Raw genomic sequence first — 23,148 nt, forward strand, 5'->3', positions numbered from 1 at the left:
ACCCTTCCTCAGAGGATCCTTCTGAGAAAGGGTCACTTGACCCAAAACATTCACTCTGATTTCACTCCACAGATATTGCCAGACCTGCTGAGCTTCTCCAGCAATCTCTGACTTATGGAGTTAATGTTTGCCACAGCCTCCAGCCTTTTGAGGGAGGGGGATAAAGGGGGTACGGAGGTGGGAGTGTTTAGGTTTGGAATTTGGCTGGAGGGAGGCTGTAGGATGGGGTATGGAATGGGGATGTGGGAGGCTACAGTGAAAGGAGATTGGGGGATAACAAAGTGTAATGAGTCCAGGCAAATGACTGAGAGGAGGGACATTTCAGTGAGGTCTTATCATTGTAATCCTCCCCTTCAGATTCAACCAAAAGGGTCAGGGTCATTGCTAACTCAGGAGGTGATGAAAGGTGCAGCAAGCTGTGAGCTGACTAGGGCACCTCACTCAGCTTGGCACTGTTCTAACAGTTAGCACTATCCTAACCACGGCATAACACATGGAACTGACTGAACTCAGATCATTCAGTTTCACCCTCAGCTCTCCACCTCCAACATAATGGAAATGGCAAGTTGGAAAGACAATGCAGTAAAGCTCAATGGAGAATTTACTCAGCCACAGGACACAGTTTGGAATAATGCCCGCTCTTCCCTTCTCAAATCTTCCTGCCTTTCTGTGGAGGACATCAGGACCCTGACAATCCTCTTCATGGTCTACATTCATCCATTGGACTAATCTTAACCATGTGCTGTCTCTGTCCTGGGAGTGTTTGATGGGGCACAGTGTAGAGGGAGCTTTACTCTGTATCTAACTTTGTGATGGCCCTGTCCTGGAAGTGTTAGATGGAGGACAGTGTAGAGTTCAGCAGAGTCACTGCGATGTACAGCACAGAAACAGACCCTTCGGTCAAACTCATCCATGCTGTCCATATTCTTCCTATTCATATACCCATCCAGATGACTTTTAAATATTACAATTGTACCAGCCTCCACCACTTCCTCTGGCAGCTCATTCCATACACACACCACCCTCTGCGTGAAAAAGTTGCCCTATAGATCCCTTTTAAAGTTTTCCCCTCTCACCCTAAACCTATGCCCTCTAGTTCTGGACCCCCTCACCCCAGGGAAAAGACCTTGTCTATTTATCCTACCCATGCCCCTCATGACTTTATAAACCTCTATAAAGTCACCCCTCAGCCTCTGACACTCCAGGGAAAACAGCCTCAGCCTGTTCAGCCTCTCACTATAGCTCAAATCTTCCAACCCTGGCAACATCCTTGTAAATCTTTTCTGAACCCTTTCAAGTTTCATAACATCCTTCCGATAGGAAGGAGACCAGAATTGCATGCAATATTCCAACAGTGGCCTAACCAATGTCCTGTACAGCCGCAACATGACCTCCCAATTCCTGTACTCAATACTCTGACCAATAAAGGAAAGCAGACCAAACGTCTTCTTCACTATCCTATCTACATGCGACTCCACTTTCAAGGAGCTATGAACCTGCACTCCAAGGTCTCTTTGTTCAGCAACACTCCCTAGGACCTTACCATTATGTGTATAAGTCCTGCTAAGATTTGGTTTCCCAAAATGCAGCAGCTCGCATTTATCTGAATTAAACTCCATCTGCCACTTCTCAGCCCATTGGCCCATCTGGTCCAGATCCTGTTGTAATCTGAGGTATCCCTCTTCGCTATCCACTACACCTCCTATTTTGGTGTCACCTGCAAACTTGCTAACTAATACCTCTTATGCTCACATCCAAATCATTTATATAAATGATGAAAAGTAGTGGACCCAGCACCGATCCTTGTGTCACTCCACTGGTCACAGGCCTCCAGTCTGAAAAACAACCCTCCACCACCACCCTCTGTCTTCTACCTTTGAGCCAGTTCTGTATCCAAATGGCTAGTTCTCCCTGTATTCCATGAGATCTAACCTTGCTAACCAGTCTCCAATGAGGAAACTTGTCGAACGTCTTACTGAAGTCCATATAGATCACGTCTACCGCTCTGCCCTCATTAATCCTCTTTGTTACTTTTTCAAAAAACTCAATAAAGCTCATGAGATATAACTTCCCACACACAAAGTCATGCTGACAATCCCTAATCAGTCCTTGCTTTTCCAAATGCATGTAAATCCTGTCCATCAGGATTCCCTCCAACAACTTGCCTACAACCGACATCAGGCTCACCGGTCTATAACTCCTTGGCTTTTTCTTACCACTTTCCTTAAATAGTGGTTTATGAAATTGGGTTTATGAAATTGGTTCGAGGAATGAGTTTTTGTGGTCACGAGGATATATTGGAGAAGGTGCAGCTGTTCTTGTTGGAGAGAAGGTTAAGATGAGATCTGATCGAGGTTTTCACAATCATAAAAGAGCTGTTTAAAGTGGATAGGCCGAAACTGTTTCCATTGGGCGGCTCAGTAGTTAGCACTGCTGCCTCACAGCGCCAGAGACCCAGGTCCAATTCCCGCCTCAGGCAACTGTCTGTGTGGAGTTTGCACATTCTCCCCGTGTCTGTGTGGGTTTCCTCCGGGTGCTCCGGTTTCCTCCCACAGTCCAAAGATGTGCATGTTAGGTGAATTAGCCATGCTAAATTGCCCGTAGTGTTAGGTGTAGGGGAATGGGTCTGGATGGGTTGCTCTTCGGAGGGTCGGTGTGGACTTGTTGGGCCCAAGTTTCCACACTGTAAGTAATCTAATCTAATCTAATTTATAAAAAGATTGAGAACCAGAGGAACAGTTGTAAGGTGGCAAAAGAAGGTAACCAAATAAGTACTTCTTTAATCACACAGTGAGTTGTTAGGATCTGGACTGAAGTGACTGAAAAGGAAGTGGCGGAAGGTTGAATTGAAATGTCTAAGAGAGAAATTAGTGATTAGTTAAATAGAAACAAGGGGCAGGGAAACATGGAAGAGGATGGAGAAGGATACTCAGTCAAAATATTCAGAGAGCCAGGAAAGACATGATGGGCTGGATGGTCTCCTTATACACTGTAATAAACCTGCGATCCTGTGACTATTACCCCATTGATCACTTTAGAAACCCCTCAAAATTAGTTAATATTTTCTGAGGTTGATGAAAGGGAGGGGGTGAGTTTCACATCCTCCTGAGCCGAAACTCCTGATCAATTTGAAAGTCAGATCATTTGTGAGCACACATCAAATTGCTCTGTTTCTCATCTCATCCTGAAAAACTTTATTCTATGTCGGAGATTGGCAACGGTGAGTGACTGACTCTGAATATTGTGTCGAGGCCTGAGGGCTGGAATATTTCAGTTTCCATCATGTCATGTTGGAATGTGAATGGGACTGTTATCCAACACAGCAGCACAAGGCATGGGGTAGGTGGGGGGTGAAGACTTCACTGAGATGCACTGCCCCATGATTGAAGTGTTTTCATTGTCCAGGTGCACCACAAATTACAGCTGCCAATGAGAGACAAAGGTATGTTCATTGACATGGAGCCACATTGCTGAGTGAACTGAATTTAGGAGCGAAACGCCAGGCTTCCGAGCTCCATATCAACATTCGCGACAAAGCCCATGGTTAGAGTCACAATCCCTGGCACCAGTGTAACCAGTTCCTGATGCCAGTGGCCCAGGGTTGGTCACACAGCCACTTGGAATCTAACTGATAGAGAGAGTCTCCAACAACATGAACAGAAATCACACAATATTCCATTTTTACATATCCTTTCGTGACCTTAGAACTTCCGAAACAATGATGCTGTTTGTTCAAATGGTTTACGTGCCATTTCAACGTCATGAAACAGGGCAACCATCTCTGCACAGAGCAAGATCCCACAACTAGTAACCGGAAGGTGAGGTACATGCCTTGTGATATTATCAACACAGTGAAGTCAAAGACCCGAGTGATATTCTGGGCAGTGGGAGTGAATCATGTTATTGCAGATGGTGGAATTTCAGAGTCAAACAATCTGCATCAGAAATATACGTCAGGGTACAGAACAGCTGTCTGCACCTCGTCTGGCCTAGAGGTGACTCCGGGCTAAGTGTAACTGTTCGACAGTGCAGGAATCCCTCAGCACTGACCCTCCGACAGTGCGGCGCCCCCTCAGCACTGACCCTCCGACAGTGTGGCACTCCCTCAGCACTGACCCACCAACAGTGCGGCACTCCCTCAGCACTAACCCACCAACAGTGCGGCACTCCCTCAGCACTGACCCTCCAACAGTGTGGCACTACCTCAGCACTGACACTCCGACAGTGCGGCACTACCTCAGGTATCTACTTCAGTACCAGTCTATGTTTTGTGAATCAATGCAAGGGATTGGAGCCGCCCAGATTTCTATCCTGCGATGCCACTGGTGGGACTCCTGTCTCATTGCTGCAAATTGTCTGCAACAAAACAGTCAGGTGGCAAAATCATACAGTGACCTTGAGACATCTGTATACCCCATCGGGAGTTCAGGGATTGCTGTATACTCCATCGGGAGCTCAGGGATGGCTGTGTACCCCACAGGGAGCTCAGGGATTGCTATGCACCCTGTAGAGAGCTCAGGGATTGCTGTGTACGCTGTAGGGAGCTCAGGGATTGCTGTATACCCCATGGGGAGTTCAGGGATTGCTGTGTACCCTGTAGGGAGCTCAGGGATTGCTGTATACCCCACAGGGAGCTCAGGGATTGCTGTATACCCCACAGGGAGCTCAGGGATTGCTGTATACCCCACAGGAAGCTCAGGGATTGCTGTGTACGCTGTAGGGAGCTCAGGGATTGCTGTATACCCCATGGGGAGTTCAGGGATTGCTGTGTACCCTGTAGGGAGCTCAGGGATTGCTGTATACCCCACAGGGAGCTCAGGGATTGCTGTATACCCCACAGGGAGCTCAGGGATTGCTGTATACCCCACAGGGAGCTCAGGGATTGTTGTGTACCCCGTAGGGAGCTCAGGGATTGCTGTGCACCTCACAGGAGCTCAGGGATTGCTGTGTACCCCGTAGGGTGCTCAGGGATTGCTGTGTACCCTGTAGGGAGCTCAGGGATTGCTGTATACCCCACAGGGAGCTCAGGGATTGCTGTGTACCTTGTAGGGAGCTCAGGGATTGCTGTGTACCCCACAGGGAGCTCAGGGATTGCTGTCTACCCCAAGGGAGCTCAGGGATTGCTGTGTACCCCACAGGGAGCTCAGGGATTGCTGTCTACCCCAAGGGAGCTCAGGGATTGCTGTGTACCCCACAGGGAGCTCAGGGATTGCTGTCTACCCCACAGGGAGCTCAGGGATTGCTGTGTACCCCACAGGGAGCTCAGGGATTGCTGTATATCCCACAGGGAGCTCATGGATTGCTGTGTACCCCACAGGGAGCTCAGGGATTGCTGTATATCCCACAGGGAGCTCAGGAATTGTTGTGTACCCCGTAGGGAGCTCAGGGATTGCTGTATGCCCCACAGGGAGCCCGGGGATTGCTGTGTACCCCACAGGGAGCTCAGGGATTGCTGTCTACCCCACAGGGAGCTCGGGGATTGCTGTGTACCCCACTGGGAGCTCAGGGATTGCTGTATACCCCACAGGAAGCTCAGGGATTGCTGTGTACACCACAGGGAGCTCAGGGATTGCTTTATACCCCACAGGGAGCTCAGGGATTGCTGTATACCCCATAGGGAGCTCAGGGATTGCTGTATACCCCATAGGGAGCTCAGGGATTGCTTTATACCCCACAGGGAGCTCAAGGATTGCTTTATACCCCACAGGGAGCTCAGGGATTGCTTTATACCCCACAGGGAGCTCAGGGATTGCTGTATACCCCATAGGGAGCTCAGGGATTGCTTTATACCCCACAGGAAGCTCAGGGATTGCTGTATACCCCATAGGGAGCTCAGGGATTGCTTTATACCCCACAGGGAGCTCAGGGATTGCTGTATACCCCATAGGGAGCTCAGGGATTGCTTTATACCCCACAGGGAGCTCAGGGATTGCTGTATACCCCATAGGGAGCTCAGGGATTGCTTTATACCCCATAGGGAGCTCAGGGATTGCTTTATACCCCACAGGGAGCTCAGGGATTGCTGTATACCCCATAGGGAGCTCAGGGATTGCTTTATACCCCATAGGGAGCTCAGGGATTGCTTTATACCCCACAGGGAGCTCAGGGATTGCTGTATACCCCATAGGGAGCTCAGGGATTGCTGTATACCCCATAGGGATCTCAGGGGATGTCTTATTCCCGTAGGGAGTTCGGATACTGCTATGTACTCAACAGAGAGCTCAGAGAAGCAGCTCCAATCTCAACGCAATATGGAAGCATTCCGAACATAAAATTCAATAGAGTAGCATGCAAAGTATTTGAAATATTCCCATTAGTGATCCCTGACTGCACACACCTTCAGATACTCGATTCTCACATCTGCACCTTGATTCCTGGAGTGTGTAATGATTAACCTCTAAAAGGAGCAGCAGATGAGTAAAATCAAAGCATGATAACTGAATGGAAAATTTAACATTGAACATTCCAGCGCAGTACAGGCCCTTCAGCCCTCGATGTTGCGCTGACTTGTGGAACTAATCTGAAGCCCATCTAACCTACACTATTCCATTCTCGCCCATATGCCTATCCAATGACCATTTAAATGCCCTTAAAGTTGGTGAGTCGACTACTGTTGCTACTCTCTACTACTACTCTCTGAGTAAAGAAACTCCCTCTGACATCTGTCCTATATCTATCACCCCTCAATTTAAAGCTATGTCCCTTGGGCTAGCCTTCACCATTCAAGGAAAAAGGCTCTCCCTGTCCACCCTATCTAACCCTCTGATTATCTTATATGTCTCTATTAAGTCACCTCTCAACCTTCTTCTCGCTAATGAAAACAGCCTCAATCCCTCAGCCTTTCCTTGTAAGACCTTCCCTACATACCAGGCAACATCCTAGTAAATCTCCTCTGAACCCTTTCCAAAGCTTCCACATCCTTCCTATAATGCAGTGACCAGAACTGTACACAATACTCCAAGTGCGGCCGTACCAGAGTTTTGTACAACTTCTTTTCATTTATTCGTGTGCATCACTGACACGTCCTGAATTATTTGTGCATCCCGAATTGTCTTTGAGCTGAGTGGCTCACTGAACCCTTTCAAAGTGTAGTTTAGTTTGAAGCACATTGCTGTAGGTCTGGAGTCACTTATAGGTCAGACCAGGTCAGGATGGCAGATTTCCTTCCCTGAAGGATATGAGTGAACCTGATGGATTATTTGTTTACAACAGTCAGTGGTTACTTCTCCTGGCCCAGCATCACCGAGGCGCAGGATGATCAGCTGAAGAAAACAGGAAAGACACTCCTTCCTCTCACACCTTTTTCAACAACATGACATCACAAAGTGTCTTGCAGCCAATTTATGAAATCCAGCCATTGTGCTAATGTAGGGAATGCAGCAGCCAATGCATACACAGCTGTACAACTAATGACCAAGCATTCAGTTTTTAATTATGTCATTTAGAATCACAGTCATACTGCACGGAAAGAGACCCTTCGGTCCAACTCATCCCTATCAGCCGAGTTTCCCAAACTAAACCAGTCCCACTTGCCTGCATTGGCCCACATCCTTCTCAACCCTTTCCTATTCATGTCCCTGGCCAAATGTCTTTTAAATGTTGCAACTGTATCTGAATCTACCACTTCCTCTTGCAGTTCATTCCGAACGTGGACCACCTCCTGTGTGAAAAAATTGCCCGTCAGGTCCCTTTTAAATCTTTCTCCTTTCACCTTAAAAATTATGCTCTCTAGTTTTGAACTCCTGCACCCCAGGGATAAGACCTTTTCTATTCACCTTATCTATGCCCCTCATGATTTTAGAAACCTCAATAAGGTCAAACCCAACCTCCTATGCTCCTGTGAAAAAATGTCCCAGCCAATCCAGCCTCTCCTTATAACTCAACCCTCCAGACCCAGCAACATCCTGGTAAATCTTTACTGGACCCTCTCCAATTTAATAATATCCTTCCTTTGGTCGGGCAACCAGAACTGTACATGGTACTCCAAAAGTGGCCTCACCAATGTCCTGTACAACCTCAACAGGACAACCCAACTCCTGGAATCAGTGGTCTGAGCAATGAAGGCGAGCGTACGAAATGCCTTCTTCCTGTGACACAAATTCCAAAGAACTGTGTATGTGATAAATATTGGCCAGGACCCCAGGGAGCACTCCCCTTCGAATGTGCAACACTAGTCAAGGAAGTCTATCAGGTATACCCTGAGAAGGCCTTGGTTTTATGTCTAATCTGAAAGATGGCACCTGCAACAGTGCTTCACCCCCTCAGTAGTGCACACTATCAACCTGGTTTATGCCTCGGTAGTGAAACTTGAGCTCTCAGCATTCTGAGACAGAGCCAAGAGTGGAATGGAAAAGTGACAGGAGGCAAACAGCTGCCATCGAGTCCTCCTGGTCCCTCCCTGCAGAGACTACAGTCAGCGTTACCTTCCAATCACCAGAGTCAATGATTAATTGAACAAATCAGACATCATAGATCAGGATAAAGTACATGTTCCAACATGCCCTCATTGTGGGTAATTCCCTTCACTACACACACTGAAAATTCAACCAATCCTTTGCAATTCCTTATTTACAAACAGTTGTACACCACCTCACAGAAAGGCTGATAAAATCCACATTCATCACCCATCCACCACTCCCTCCTCTGACTCATACATAGGCCACAGGAAGATACTGAACTCACACCAGGGCTCTGCTTCCACAAATCATCCAATCAGGACCAACCAAAGTGAACTTCCTTTAAGTGGGAGCTTCGACACTGTGCTATCTAACTGTTCAACCAGAAGGTTCATCACAGCCAGGTCAAGCTCCTAGCACCACTGGGTGTCCACACATCAATGTTTCTTGATTTTGTGATGGTGGGTGGAGGGGCACTGAGCTGGAGCTGATTCCTACCCAAGGGATGACTGTCTCATCACATTATTGCGAGAATATTAATCCACAGATCCAGTTACTGTTCTGGGTACCTGGGTTTGAACCCTGCCAGGGATTTCATCTATCAATTTGGTCACTTCCTCAAAGAACTCTATTAAGTTGGTAAGGCACGATCTCCCCCGCACAAAACCGTGTTGCCTATCACTGATAAACCCATTCTTTTCTAAATATAAATAGATCCTATCCCTCAGTACCTTCTCCAGCAACTTTCCCACCACCAACGTCAGGCTCACTGGTCTGTAGTTACCTAGAATATCCCTACTACCCTTCTTGTACAGGGGGACAACATGAGCAGCCTTCCAGTCCTCGGGCACCTCACCTGCATTTAAGGATGCCACAAAGATATCTGTCAGGGTCCCAGCTATTTCCTCTCTTGTGCTTGTTGGTTGGTATAGACATGGTGGGCCAAAGGGCTAGTTTCTAACCTGAATGACTCTACAAGCCTAATAAAAATCTGGAATTAAGAGTCTATCAGTGACAATGAAACTGTTGACAATTGTCAGGGAAATGCCCATTGGTTCCCTAAGCCATTTAGGGAAGAAAATCTACCAGCCTTCTTATTCTGGTCTACACATGACTTCAGACTGAAAGCATTGAGGTTGACTCTATCTAAACCGTCCCCTGGGCAATTAGGGACGGGCAATAAATGCTGGCCTATCCAGCAGTGCCAAAATCCTGTGGATTCATTTTTAAAAAACTCCTTCAGACACCAAACCCAGTTGAAACATCGATACAAGAAAGGGATTGGCACTGGATAGCCTACTCGATGGAAGGAGTGGGGGGGGAGACAGGGATAGAGAGGAAAGGTGAGTAAGAAAGGAAGAGGAGGAGAGGAAAGAAATAAAGCCTCCCATTTCCATGTCTCAACACACATTACAGCCAACAAATGTACTTTTAAAGTATAGGAAATGGGGCGGCACGGTGGCTCAGTGGTTAGCACTGCTGCCTCACAGCACCAGGAACCCAGGTTCAATTCTGCCCTTGGGTGACAGTCCGTGTGGAGTTTGCACATTTTCCCCGTGTCGGTGTGGATTTCCTTTTGGGTTTCCTCTCCACAGTCCAAAGATTTGAAGGTTAGGGTGAATCAGCCATGGGAAATTGTCCATAGTAACCACGGATATGCAGGTTATGTGGCTTAGCCATGGGAAATGCAGAATTACAGGGACAGGGTACGGGTTGGGTTTGGTGGGATGCTCTTAGGAGGGTTGGTGCAGACTTGATGGGCCAAAAGGTCTCTTGTCATACTGTGGGGATTCTACTTTTACACAAAGTCTTACTACAACTGTATAAGAGACTGGTGAGGCTGCACCAGGAGTATTCTGCACAGATTGGATCTCCTGGCCTAAGAAGTGATAAACTTGCATTGGAAACATTTCAGAGAAGGTCTCTATCTTTAGAGGAATGTATTTGTTAGGACCATATTCACGGACGAATTGCCATAGTCAGGTAACCTCTGATGCTTTTACTCTGGAAACACTGGCCATTAAAAAACACAAAATTGTGTTGGAAAGATGGCATCAGAAGTGCAGCTGAAATTGTGTGGATTTTTAGAGCTGGAAGAGAACTGGTTACTCTAAGAAACATGAAGGAAGAATTAGTTGCACTTTTGAGCCACTGGTTAAGTCAGAACGATTGTGATTTTTCAAGTACCTGGTGCTATACAAATGAAAGACAGTATAAGACAAAAATGGAATTTCCTCCAAACCCAATGGCAAAATGATGAGGTAGATATAGAGTTAAATAAGAAACCTGAACAAATCACATTGTTATTTGTGCTAAAGAGTGAGCCACAGGTTGCATTGGACCCTATATCTCACTGAGGAACAGTACTTATGAATACTATGTGTTCAACATCAGGGCTCAAGGGGCAATGGAGATGATTTATCAGTCTGTGAAGTCATTTACATGTCTAGCTGAACCCTGTGAACAACTGAAAGATTATTTCATTATAAATGGGTTTTTCTGAGGCAGAAGAGATCCTGCTATGAGAGCACATCTACTGGGAGAGGAGACCAATGGTCTGTACAGAAGCTCTGAGGTAGTCAATCATCATCTAGAGGATGTTAATGGGTGAGATTTGCAGTGTTTCACTGACCACTAAATCACTGATTGCTGAACAGATCCTAAATAATTATAAAGATGCCAAGATGCATCTTTGTAATTACTCCACAACCACCTGATGAAGGAACAGCGCTCCAAAAGCTAGTGCTTCCAAATAAACCTGTTGGCCTATAACCTGGTGTTGTGAGATTTTTAACTTAATATATATCTTGGATTTCTTCTTGGTCAACATCACATCAATGTAGATGAAAGCATGAGACTAACTCAGCATCTACCAAGGAGAGTTCTAGCTGCCCCCACATCCAGCCCGAAGACAACCGAGGAGCTGGAAAATAAGGGAATGATCAAGAATATATCAATCTTACAGAATGGATTAGCAGCATGGGAGCAGTGCAATAATCTGGAAAGCTAAGAGTATGCATCGACCCATAGGATCCGAATAAAATCTTGAAGACACTTCAAGCCAACCATTGAAGAAACTTTGCCACAATTTGCCAAGACTCTTGTTTATTGTCTCCTTTACAAATGATGGTCACTGGGAAGCAAAGCTGGATGAAATCAATAATTTTCTAACCTCATTCTGGATACCATTCAAGAGATCCTGAGGGGCCATTTGGCATTCCCACTGCTCCATAAGAACATTAGTACAGACAGCACAGGATAGTCAGTGATCTTCCTGGACTAGAGGCTATCCTGTTTGGTCTGTTAATCTATAGATTTGGAGACATGATGGAAGAAGCCATCTCAGAACTTGATCTGCAAGAGAGAACTCACCAGATAAACCTGAAGCTGAACAAGAAAGGATTTTAATTGAAGATTTTCAAAGTTAAGTGCACGGGTCATGTGTGAACAGTGATAGGACTTTACCCAGAACCCAGCAAAGTGCGAACTGTGACTGAGCTGCAGCAACAGGCAGATGTGAAAAAAGTGAAATAATTTGTTAGACTTATGAGCTACCTAGTAAACGCCTTGACTAATTTGACTTCAGAACCATTGCACAAGCTCACTGCTAAGGATGTGCAGTGGTATTGGAGTATCAAACATGAAACATCTTTCACTAAAACCAACAGGCATCAACAACTCGAGGGAGACAAAACAGAACCTGCTGGAAAAGCTCAGCATCTGTGGAGACAAATCAGATTTAATGTTTTGGGTCCAGTGACCTTTCCTCAGACCAGTATCTGCAATTATTTTGGTTTTTAACTCAACAGGGACATTAAATCTGAAAGACAAGGGTCTTACTCTGATCAAAGAGTCCCTACAGAAACAGAGAAGGAACATCAGTCCAGGAATGATCAGCTCATGGAGAAACTGCTGTCGGAAACTTGCATATGGGTCAGTAAAAAACTTCAACATTTTAAAGATTATGGATTATGTACATGTAGAGACTGACAAAAGTGGAACTGATGAGAATGAGCATATATTTCATGTTCATGTGTGGTAATTTTATTTGCAAACCATACATAGTTAATAGTTTTATGGAAAGGGAAATGTTTAGGGCAATCCAATTTTAAGGACACTGTACACTTGTGACTTGCCATAGTCATGTGACCTCTGCACAAGTAACTTGCACTTTTGAAGCAGTAGCCATTGAAACACACTCGGCTGGTTCCTGACATGAAGGAGGAAAGGGTGTGGAGTTTGAGCCTGTACCCATTAGAGTTTAGAAGAATGAGGGGGGTGAGACCGGTAAGATCTTGAGGGGATTTGATAGGGTGTGGTGTGAGAGTGTGGGACAGACTAGAAGTAGATAGACATTTTGAAAATAAATAGTGTTCCAATTCAGATGGAGATAAAGATGAACATATTCACCCAGAGGGTCACTTACCATTGGTATTCCAAGGTAGGTAGGTGTGCGCGTGTGTCTGTGTGTATCTACGTGTCTGTGTGACCGAAAGGTGCAGCCAAATGATCGCACAGGTAATATAACAAAAAGAAGTTTGGGTTTTGTCTCCTCTCTTCGGCCTGACGATTCAGGATTACATTAGCCAGGTCACCTGCACTGACTCCCCTGTCCCTTTTCAAAACAATGGCAATGGGAACTTCTATATTCTCCCGAAGGGACAGAAGGAACATTGGTTTAACCTCTCCTTCAAAGACTGGCATCTCTAACAGTGTAGCTATCCCTCAGTACTGCACAGCCAAGGCTTTCGTGCTCAATCCCTGGAGTATAGGGGATCAAACTCATCTTCCCCTTGCCTCACCGCTGAAGAACGCTGCCCACTGGAGGTGGAGGGTGATGGAGATAAAGGGAACGGGGGGAGAGGGACGGTGAGAGAGGAGGAGAGGTGGGAAATATAGTGCGGGAGGGAGGTATAGAAAGAAATCAAAGGAGAAAGGTAAGGAGGAAAAGGGAGGTGGAGGGAGAGAGAGTGATGGAGATGGAGATGAAGAGAGAGAGGGAAGGGACAGGAGGAGGAATCAGAGGTAGCAGGAAAATGACAATTAATGTTGAGGGTGAAATGATAAGCACAGATGAGGAATTGTGGAGTTAGGCTGAACTAACTCCAGGAAATCCGGAGTCGAATCAGAAGGAGCTGGAGTCAGTGGATCTGGAGACGGCTGAGATTGTGGAGATGGAACCTGCTGGAATGTCGATATTGAAGCCCAGTTCATGATGGCCCTCCGCGTGAGCTAGAAGGGTGTCAGCCTGGGCCTCTGGTAATGGAGGGGCTCAGGGTTGGTACAGTCAGTGTACATGTGAACATTCAATTACCGACAATGACTAGGAAAGACTTCCCTTACGGTCTTCCAGCTACACAAAAGGACCTTTAACATCCACCCAAGCAGGACTTAGGCTTAACTTTGAATATAAAAGACGGGAGTTTGAAGCATGGTCTTTGCTCTCCAAGTGTCAGCCTTGATTAGAAACGGAATAATCAACAGGACGATTGAGGTTACTCCCTCCCAGTTTCTCACCCTGCTTTTTGCCGATGATCTTTGTATTTTGAACTCTGAGTGCCCTGCTATAAACCCTTTGTATCTGTAGCTAGGCAACTAACTGAGGACATTTATACATTTGCTGATCATTTTCACACACAGTCTTTCGCCTGGCACTGGTCTGTCACTCACCAGCGGAACTGGCAAATAGTAAACCCCTTCAGGATTTTCATTGAGTATGTTCAACCAGGCAGCAACCTTGTAAGAATGCATTCAGTTTGGACGTATTTCTGCAAACTGAAGGGCTGATATTTCCATATGCAAGGGGCTGTCAGATTGCATAGCTCGCTTCCCAGTGTTAGGCAACACAAATGATGAGCTGTAACTGTGGCCACTGACTGTCTGAGATTTTCACAGTGACAAGGGATTGTGACATTGAACCTGTTGGAGGGGCAATACACCTGTTGGATGTGTGCTCAACAATGAGGGAATGCCATTACAATGACTAGAGCTAATGAGCTTCCTACTCTACAGTACCCAATGGAAGTCGAGAGTGTGGTGCTGGAAAAGCACAGCAGGTCAGGCAGCATCTGAGGAGCACTGGAATACCCAATGGAGCCCAGGTGTGGGAGGTGATGGGAAGGTGTGGGGATATGTTACACAAAGCTTCCCTCTAATGTGACCTATCACAATCTCAAATCAGGACCACAGAGACACAAATTCTTCCTCCAGGCATCAGGTGGCTAGGATTTGGTGGTGGAGGAGGTCCAGGACCTGCATGTCCTTGGCCGAGTGGGAGGGGGAATTGAAGTGTTCAGCCACAGGGCAGTGGGATTGGTTAGTGCGGGTGTTCCACAGATATTCTCTGAAACATTTGTCGAGTTGGCGTCCTGTCTCCCCAGTGTAGAGGAGACCATATCGAGAGCAATGGACACAGGAGAATGTATGTGGAGGGGCAGGAAAACCTATCGCCATCATCCCCCACCCTGACCTACCTATCGCATTCCCAGCTATCACCTCCAGAGTTCCATCCCCCTCCCATTTATCTCTCAGCCCCTTGAGCTCTCCCACATTCCTGATGAAGAGCTTATGTTCGAAACATCAACTCTCCTGCTCCTCAGATGCTACCTGACCTGCTGCGCTTTTCCAGCACCACACTCTCGACTCTGATCTCTAGCATCTGCAGTCCTCACTTTCTCCTGTCCTCTATATCAGTTATCATGTTGATTTTTGTATCTAGATTTTTTAAACGTGGGTTTTTGTACCTAAGATGGTGCCAGTGAGTGGTGACTTTGTTCACTTTGCACTGTACTCCTGTGCTTAAGTACTCACGACAATAAATCTAATGCTAATTCTATTAAATACTTTCTACTAAACCGATTCTGTTCATGGGGATTGAAATTTTCTTCAGTTGAAGACTTTGTGTGGATATCCTTCCTTACATGATATTCACAGTTTAGACAAACACAAATCAGAAGGATTGGTGGCTGTGAATTCATCAAAGGCATCTCAAATAGTTCTGGTGACTTTAACCACAGCACACACTGGCCAAGGAGTGGGTATTATCAGAGATACCAGGCTCCATGTGGGAGCTGGAGTCAATGTTGGATATGAAACAAGCCTACCTGAATGAGCAGATCATCTGTTTTTTGTTGTGATGTTGACTGAGGGAGAGATACTGGACACGACACAGGGGAGAACCTCTCTCACTTCTTTCACATAGCAGCCATTGATCTTTCTCATCCACCTGAGAGAAGACACGAGGGCCTTGGCTTAACACCTGACCTCTGACCTTCTACCCCCCTTGTACTGCACAGAGTTGTCACCCTAGATTTCATGCTCAGCTCTGTGCACTGACTCAGAAATGACATTGCAGCTCCATGAACCCTGTATTCGAATATGACCCATTGGCCAGACTCAGAATTTCAGAAACGATGTCCCGTTTAAAAGCTGAGATTGCTATTTCTAATTGGGCAAGAATATTAAAGGTTTTGAATGCCAATTGGGAAGTAAAATGAATATGCTTACCATAACTATAACCAATACCAATATCTCTATTAGCACATCCTCTTTTACTTAAAACAGAATTCAGGGCTTTCTTATAACTCTATGACTCCAAGTGTCATACTGGACTTGAAATGTTAACTCTGATTTCTCTGCACAGATGCTGCCAGATCTGCTGGGTTTCTCCAGCAACTTCTGGGTTTTATTTTATGATTTAAAAGAGTTCAATTGCAATAACAAAGCACAGAGAGCAGAGATGAATGCGGAGTATAGGAGATTAACAGGCACATTCTAATCGAGCTGTTTAAGACAATTAAAGAGGTTGATACATTCAATAGAAAGAATGTATTTCTGGTGGTGAGGTTGGGGGAGGTGTGTTCTTGGGGATAGCCCGCAGAACAAGGGACAAATTTGAGCTGGGCAATGCATGGATGATGTCAGGAAACCATCTCCTCATTCATTAATTGTAACTAAATAGGGTGCAAATCCATGCTTTTAGTGAGAACTTTAATTCAGTCAGCCATTCAACTCACCCCCTAATGATTACAGCACCTCATATTTATACAGCTAGTTTACACTCAACTAACCCTTCATTAATATCTCCATGAAAAGGACTCTGACAAAGGGTCACTGGACTCCATAAAATCATAAGATTAGGAACAGAATTAGACCATTTGGCCCATTGAATATGCCCTGCTGTTCAATCATGGCTGATATGTTTCTCCCTGTAACCCTTGATTCCCTTAATAGGCAAGAAGCTGTCTATCTCTGTCTTAATGACACTCAATGACTTGGCCTCCACAGTCCTCAACGGTAATGAGTTCCAGACATTCCCCACCCTCCAGCTAAAGAAATTCCTCCTCATCTCAGTTCCAAAAGGTCACCCCTTTACTCTAAAGCTGTGCACTCAGATCCTAGTCTCTCCTATGAGTTGGTAACATCTTCTCCACGTCCACTCAACACAGGCCTCTCAGTATTCTGTAACTTGCAATCAGATCCCCCTCCTCATCCCTCTAAACTCCATCAAGTACAGTTTTGAGACATTAAGTCTGTTTCTCTCTGCCAGACTTGCAGAGTTTCTCCAGCAATTTCTGTTTTGTTGTGTTTCAGATCTTTAATCCACATCTCTTTTTGTCACTTTAATATATCCAACGTCTGTTCCCTCAGCCCATTAGGTCTCAGACAAAGGGATCTTGAGGCACTGTGGGAATGTTCCTACCTCAAGACCAGGAGGCCATGGTTTGAAATCTGTCTGCTCCAGAACAGTTTCTTAACATCTCAGAACGGGTTAAATAGAAAATATCAAGGTCTCAGTCCATAGAAGAAAATTACGCTGTCTCCCTAGGGAACACTGTGGATGCTTAAAAATGTGTTGCTGGAAAATCGACATTTCGGGCATAAGCCCTTCTTCAGGAAAGAATGCTGTGGATGCTGTCAGGTGAAAACTTTGAAAGCTGATATGTATTGGGCAAGGACATGATGGTTATTGGATGAATAACCTGAATAATAAGTGGGTGAATGGAATGAATATCCCTATCATAACCAATTTATATAACTGCATGATCATATTGAATCAGAGAACAGATTGGAAGAGCCAATGACTCAACGCAACAGCTGAGATTCTGTGGCTATGGATATGGTTTAGTGCATTCAGTGACTGACTTTCTGAAAGACAGAAAGGGAGACTTACCGAACAGCACCAGGGCTAGTAAGCGTGTCATTCTGAGTGGTCACAGCCAATTCTGCTTTCCACAAGGCACAACTGCAATGAACAAAAGCAAACCATTACATAGAATCAAACAGAATAACCCACACTAAAGCAAACAAGACAATCTTCAGAAACATTTCAAATCATAAGGGTGAATTAACAAACCATTTAGCGTTTCACCTGGCTCTATTACTGAGCGTCAAACCCCTGCCTTTTCCCCATGTGCTGGCACGTCATAATTATCCACAATACACCATCCTGAGAATGTCTCTGACAGGGTGAGATGAAGCAGAGGGTGGAAAGGGGCTCATGTGGAGCAGGAACGCCAGCATGGTCCAAGGGCCGAATGGTCTGTTTCAGTGCTGTACGTTCTATCCAATTCAATTCAAGTGAAAGCACAAGCTGGGGAGTAATTTCAATTTTGACGAAAATTCGATGGAAGTTATAACCAGGAGAGTTGTGAAGCAAGTTTCTGAATCATTATCACACACTTTAAAATATTGACCATCATTAAAATTGGTTAAATCATTATCATGCAAGGGAAGGCAGTGGGATAATTAACCAGGAGGCCCAGAGATCGGGAAATAATACTGAAAGATAAACATTGGAATTTACTATGGAAAAGGCCTCTCAGCTCAAACGTGAAGGATGTCAGAGAGAAAATAGCAGAGATATCTTTAACACGTCCAGGTATGAGATGTACTGGAGGGGGAGGGTCATCTATGTAAGCCTTTTGTTAGAAGGAGGTCCAGAATGATCCCAACGATGAAACCCCTGGTCATGGGAGGAGTGGTTGAGGACTCTGGGTCTGTACTCGATAGAGTTTTGAAGGATGAGGGGGTGATCTGATTGTAACTTACAGAATACTGAGAGGCCTGGATAGAGTGAACATGGAGAAGATGTTCCCAGCTGTAAGACCCAAAGGCACAGCCTCAGGGTGAAGGGATGATCCTTCAGGACTGAGATGAAGAGGAATTTCTTCAGCCAGAGGGTGGGGAATCTGTGGAACTCATATCTGCAGAGGGCAGTGGAGGCCAAGCCATTGTTTAAGACATAGATAGATATGTTCTTGATTAGTAAGGGGGTCAAGGGTCATGGGGAGAAGGCAGGAGAATGGGGTTGAGGAACATATCAGCCATGATCATATAGTGAAGCAGATTTGATGGGCTGAATGGCCTAAGTCTGCTCCTGTATCGATGGTTTTATGATAGTCTCAGTAAAATACTGAAGGGTTCACTGTCAGGGGTTCCACATTTGGATGCGATGAGAAACCTAAGGCTTCCCTTCCATCTCAGGCAAATGGAAAAGACGCCCAGGCCATTATTTCAATGGAGAGCCCAGGCCTTCCCAGGTATACTGATAAATAACTAACCCACAACAAATACCCCCAACAAAAACGGAATTAAAAAACAGAGAATATAGAGTAGTACAGCACAGTACAGTCCCTTCAGCCCTCGATGTTGTTCTAAACTTTTATCCAACTCTAAGATCAGACTAACCTACGTCCCCTTCATTGCACTATCATCCATGTGCCTATCCAAGAGTCTCTTAAATATCCCTCTACTCCCACCACTGGCAGTGCATTCCATGCACCCCCCACCCCCCCCCCCCACTCTGTGTAAAGAACCTACCTCTAACATCTCCCCTAAACCTTCCTCCAATCACCCTAAAATTATGCCCCTTGTCACAGCCATTTCTGCCCTGGGAAAAAGTCTCTAGCTATTCACTGTATCTATGCCTTTCACCATCTTGTACACCTCTCATCCTTCTTCGTTCCAATGAGAAAAGCCCTAACTCCCTCAATCTTTCTTCAGAAGACATACCCTCCAGTCCAGGCAGCATCCTGGGAAATCTCTCCACCTTCTTTAAAGCTTCCACATCCTTCGTATAATGAGGCACCCAGAACTGAACACAATATTCCAAGTGTGGTCTAACCAGGGCTTTATAGGATACCTGACCATTACCCCATTGGTGTCTGTAGGCGCTTGCTGCATGGAAATTGACTGCTGTGTTTTCTTAATGTCTACCCTTCAGAAACAGTGATTGTCATCACAAAGTGTTTTACAACCAGAGAGGTATTGACAGGTTACGTAAGTGGGCAAAATGTTGGCAAATGCAGTACAATGTGGAAAAATGTGAAGTTGTTCAGTTTGGAAGGGAGAATAAAGGACAGAGTATATTTTAAATGGAGAAAAGCTGCAGGAAGCTGCAACACAAAGGGACTTGGGGGAGCTTGTAAATGAAACACAAAGCTAGCACACGGGCAGCAGGTAATCAGGAATGTTCATGGAATGTTGACTCTTATTTCAATGGGGTTGGAGTACAAGTATTATATAGCAACTATACAAGGTACTGGGGAGAGCACACCTGGACTCCAAAGATCAGTTTTAGTCCCCTTGTTAAAAGCAGAGATATCATTTCACTGGAGGCAGTTCTGAGAAGGTTCACTAGGAAGACCCCTGGTATGCAGGGATTGTCTTATGAGCACAGGTTTAAACAAACTGGGACTCTACTCACTGGAATTTGGAAGAATGGGAGGTGATCTCATTGAAACACATATGATTCTTAAATGGATTGACAGGGTCAATGCTGAGAGGATGGTTCCCCTCATGGGAGGGTCTGGGACCAGAGGGTACAGTCTCAGAATAAAGGGGCACCAGTTTCAGACTGAGATGGGGAGGAATGTCTTCTCTCAGAGAGAAGAGTGTCTTTGGAACTCCTTCCCACAGAGAGCTGTGGGGGCAGGGTCCTTGTAGATAAAAAGTAAGCGTGGGACTCTCAGAGAATGCAATTGGGGAATTCATAATGGAGCACAAGGGAAATGGCGATAACTTAAACAAACATTTTCCATCAGGCTTCATGTGGAGAACAATATGAACATCCCAACAATAAGCAAGGTGCTAATGGGAGGCGAGATAGTACAGCAGTGTCTATCACAGGGGACAATCTCTTTGACAAACTAACGGGGCTAAAGGCAGACAAATCTCCAGGGTCTGTGGACCTGCACTCAAGGGTTTGAAAGGCAGTAGCTGCAGAGATAGTGAAAGCATTGGTGAGGTTTTTAGGACAGGAGGAATGAGATAGCGCCCTGCTCACCACTAACAGCACCACTACCATTATCATCACCATCTCCACCATCATCATCACCACCATCATCATCACCACCACCACCATCACCTTCATCACCATCTCCACCACCATCTTCACCACCTCCACCATCATCATGATCGCCGTCACCACCATCATCCCCATTAAAATCATCACCACCTTCACCATCGCTAGCACCATCACCATCCCCAAGATCATCCCCACCATCACCATCCCCACTACCATGTCCACTATCATCACAATCGCCACCATCTCCACCATCATCACCACCACCATCACAATCACCACCATAACCATTTCCATCATTATCACCATCTCCACCAGCACCATCTCCACCATCATCACCATCATCACCATCTCCACTCTCATCATCACAATCTCCACCACTATCACCATCATCACCATCGATACCACCATCAAATTCTCCACCACCATTGTCATCTGCACCAGCCTCACCATCTCCACCACCATCACCATCCCTCAACCATTGTCCCTGTTAGGGGTTGGCGCTGCGGGTCACCAGGCAGCACATGCGAGATTGGAGCTCTGAAATATTGGAATATTTGTTCTAGCAATGGATTTATCTAAACTTTATGTAATTAGAAGCCAGCCATCTGGATTAAATAATCAATCGAGGTCACTGTGTTGTGTCACTAAGAGAGAATTTCTATTTATATTGCAGGACCATGAACTGATGATAATCTTAACCGTGCAGCAAGTCATCAGTAAAAGCAATGTGCCACAACAACTGAATGGTTAGACAAACCTGAGTGACCTTCAGTCTGACTGAGAGACAGCAAAGGAAAGAGACACGAAGTAAAGAAGGAATTTACATCCAATCAAGCACTGACCCTCCGACAGCGCGGCACTCCCTCGGCACTGACCCTCCGACAGCGCGGCACTCCCTCGGCACTGACCCTCCGACAGCGCGGCACTCCCTCGGCACTGACCCTCCGACAGCGCGGCACTCCCTCGGCACTGACCCTCCGACAGTGTGGCACTCCCTCGGCACTGACCCTCCGACAGCGCGGCACTCCCTCGGCACTGACCCTCTGACAGTGCGGCACTCCCTCAGTACTGACCCTCTGACAGTGCTCACTACTTCAGCACTGACCCTCTGACAGTGCTCACTCCCTCGGCACTGACCCTCCGACAGCGCGGCACTCCCTCGGCGCTGACCCTCCGACAGCGCGGCACTCCCTCGGCGCTGACCCTCCGACAGTGCGGCACTCCCTCGGCGCTGACCCTCTGACAGTGCTCACTCCCTAAGCACTGACCCTCCGACAGTGCGGCACTCCCTAAGCACTGACCCTCCGACAGTGCGGCACTCCCTCAGCACTGACCCTCTGACAGTGCGGCACTCCCTCAGCACTGACCCTCCGACAGTGCGGCACTCCCTCAGCACTGACCCTCCGACAGTGCGGCACTCCCTCAGCACTGACCCTCCGACAGTGCGGCACTCCCTCAGCACTGACCCTCCGACAGTGCGGCACTCCCTCAGCACTGACCCTCCGACAGTGCGGCACTCCCTCAGCACTGACCCTCCGACAGTGCTAAATCTGCCTCTTTTCAATGATCTCCAAAGTTGCGGATCCACCGAGTCCTTGATCCTGATCACCGCTGGATCCTCACTCCTGTTCATCCTTCACTGTCAGATCCATATTGCCATTAGGATACATGTAACTTTGCCCAGGTGAGTACAGTGTTGTCTATGAATCAATGATTCAAATTATCTTCTAGATAATCTGCAACAAGAGCAGGCATCTCTCTTGTTCAGGTGACCAGCTGGTGTGGAATGTTTGCCAGCTGTGCCTTTACTGTCCAGGTTTGTGCCCTTAGGGATGACATGTGGGTGGGGTGCACTCAGATGCCATCGTTGTGCTGTTCTTTCAAACATCCTGTGACCTGGACTGAATCACACAATTCATCACGCCACAGGATCCATGTAGGACCGTGTACTGGTTGTATTCCATGGTGCCAATCTCTCCCTTTTCCCCATATCCTGCTGTGACCTTTCCCATCCACGACATCCATCCAGTGCCCCTCTCAAATGCCTCAGTTAAACCTACCTCTGTCACATTTTGCGGCAGTGCAGTCCACACCCTAACCACCTTGGTGGGAATGAAAACCTTTTTCTCACATTGTCCTTGATTTTTTTTTTTTGCTCATCATTTTAAATCTATGCCCCTCTTGTTCTTGATCTTTTGATTAGTAGGAGCAGTTTCACCCTGCCTCACCGTCCAGCTCACTGAAAACCTCTATCAAAACTCCTCTATGCCGTATTCTCTCCCAGGAGAACTGTCCCAATGTCTTTGATCCATCCTCATCACCAAAGTTTCTCATTCCTGGAACAATTCTTGTTAATCTGCACTCGCTCAAATGCATTCACATGTATCCCCATAATGTGGTACACATCACAGTGCACAATTTTCAGCTACATTCTGACTAGTTCCT

At 46.2% G+C, this 23,148-nt stretch overlaps 1 protein-coding gene across 2 annotated transcripts in view; it reads right to left on the bottom strand.

The window, feature by feature from the left end:
* The window catches only part of lamb2l (laminin, beta 2-like), a 206,593-nt gene that overhangs the window by 181,525 nt on the left and 1,920 nt on the right, over positions 1 to 23,148 (bottom strand). For both annotated transcript variants that reach the window (XM_087994040.1, XM_087994039.1), the window contains exon 2: positions 17,569 to 17,640. In XM_087994040.1, coding sequence (XP_087850166.1) covers positions 17,569 to 17,599 — 31 coding nt within the window. In that variant the 5' untranslated portion in view covers positions 17,600 to 17,640. The remainder of the gene's footprint in view (positions 1 to 17,568; positions 17,641 to 23,148) is intronic.

The sequence above is a fragment of the Chiloscyllium plagiosum genome, unplaced genomic scaffold (assembly GCF_037043375.1).
Source record: "Chiloscyllium plagiosum isolate Xiang-an unplaced genomic scaffold, Cpla_swu_hap1 HiC_scaffold_14, whole genome shotgun sequence".
NCBI lineage: Eukaryota > Metazoa > Chordata > Chondrichthyes > Orectolobiformes > Hemiscylliidae > Chiloscyllium > Chiloscyllium plagiosum.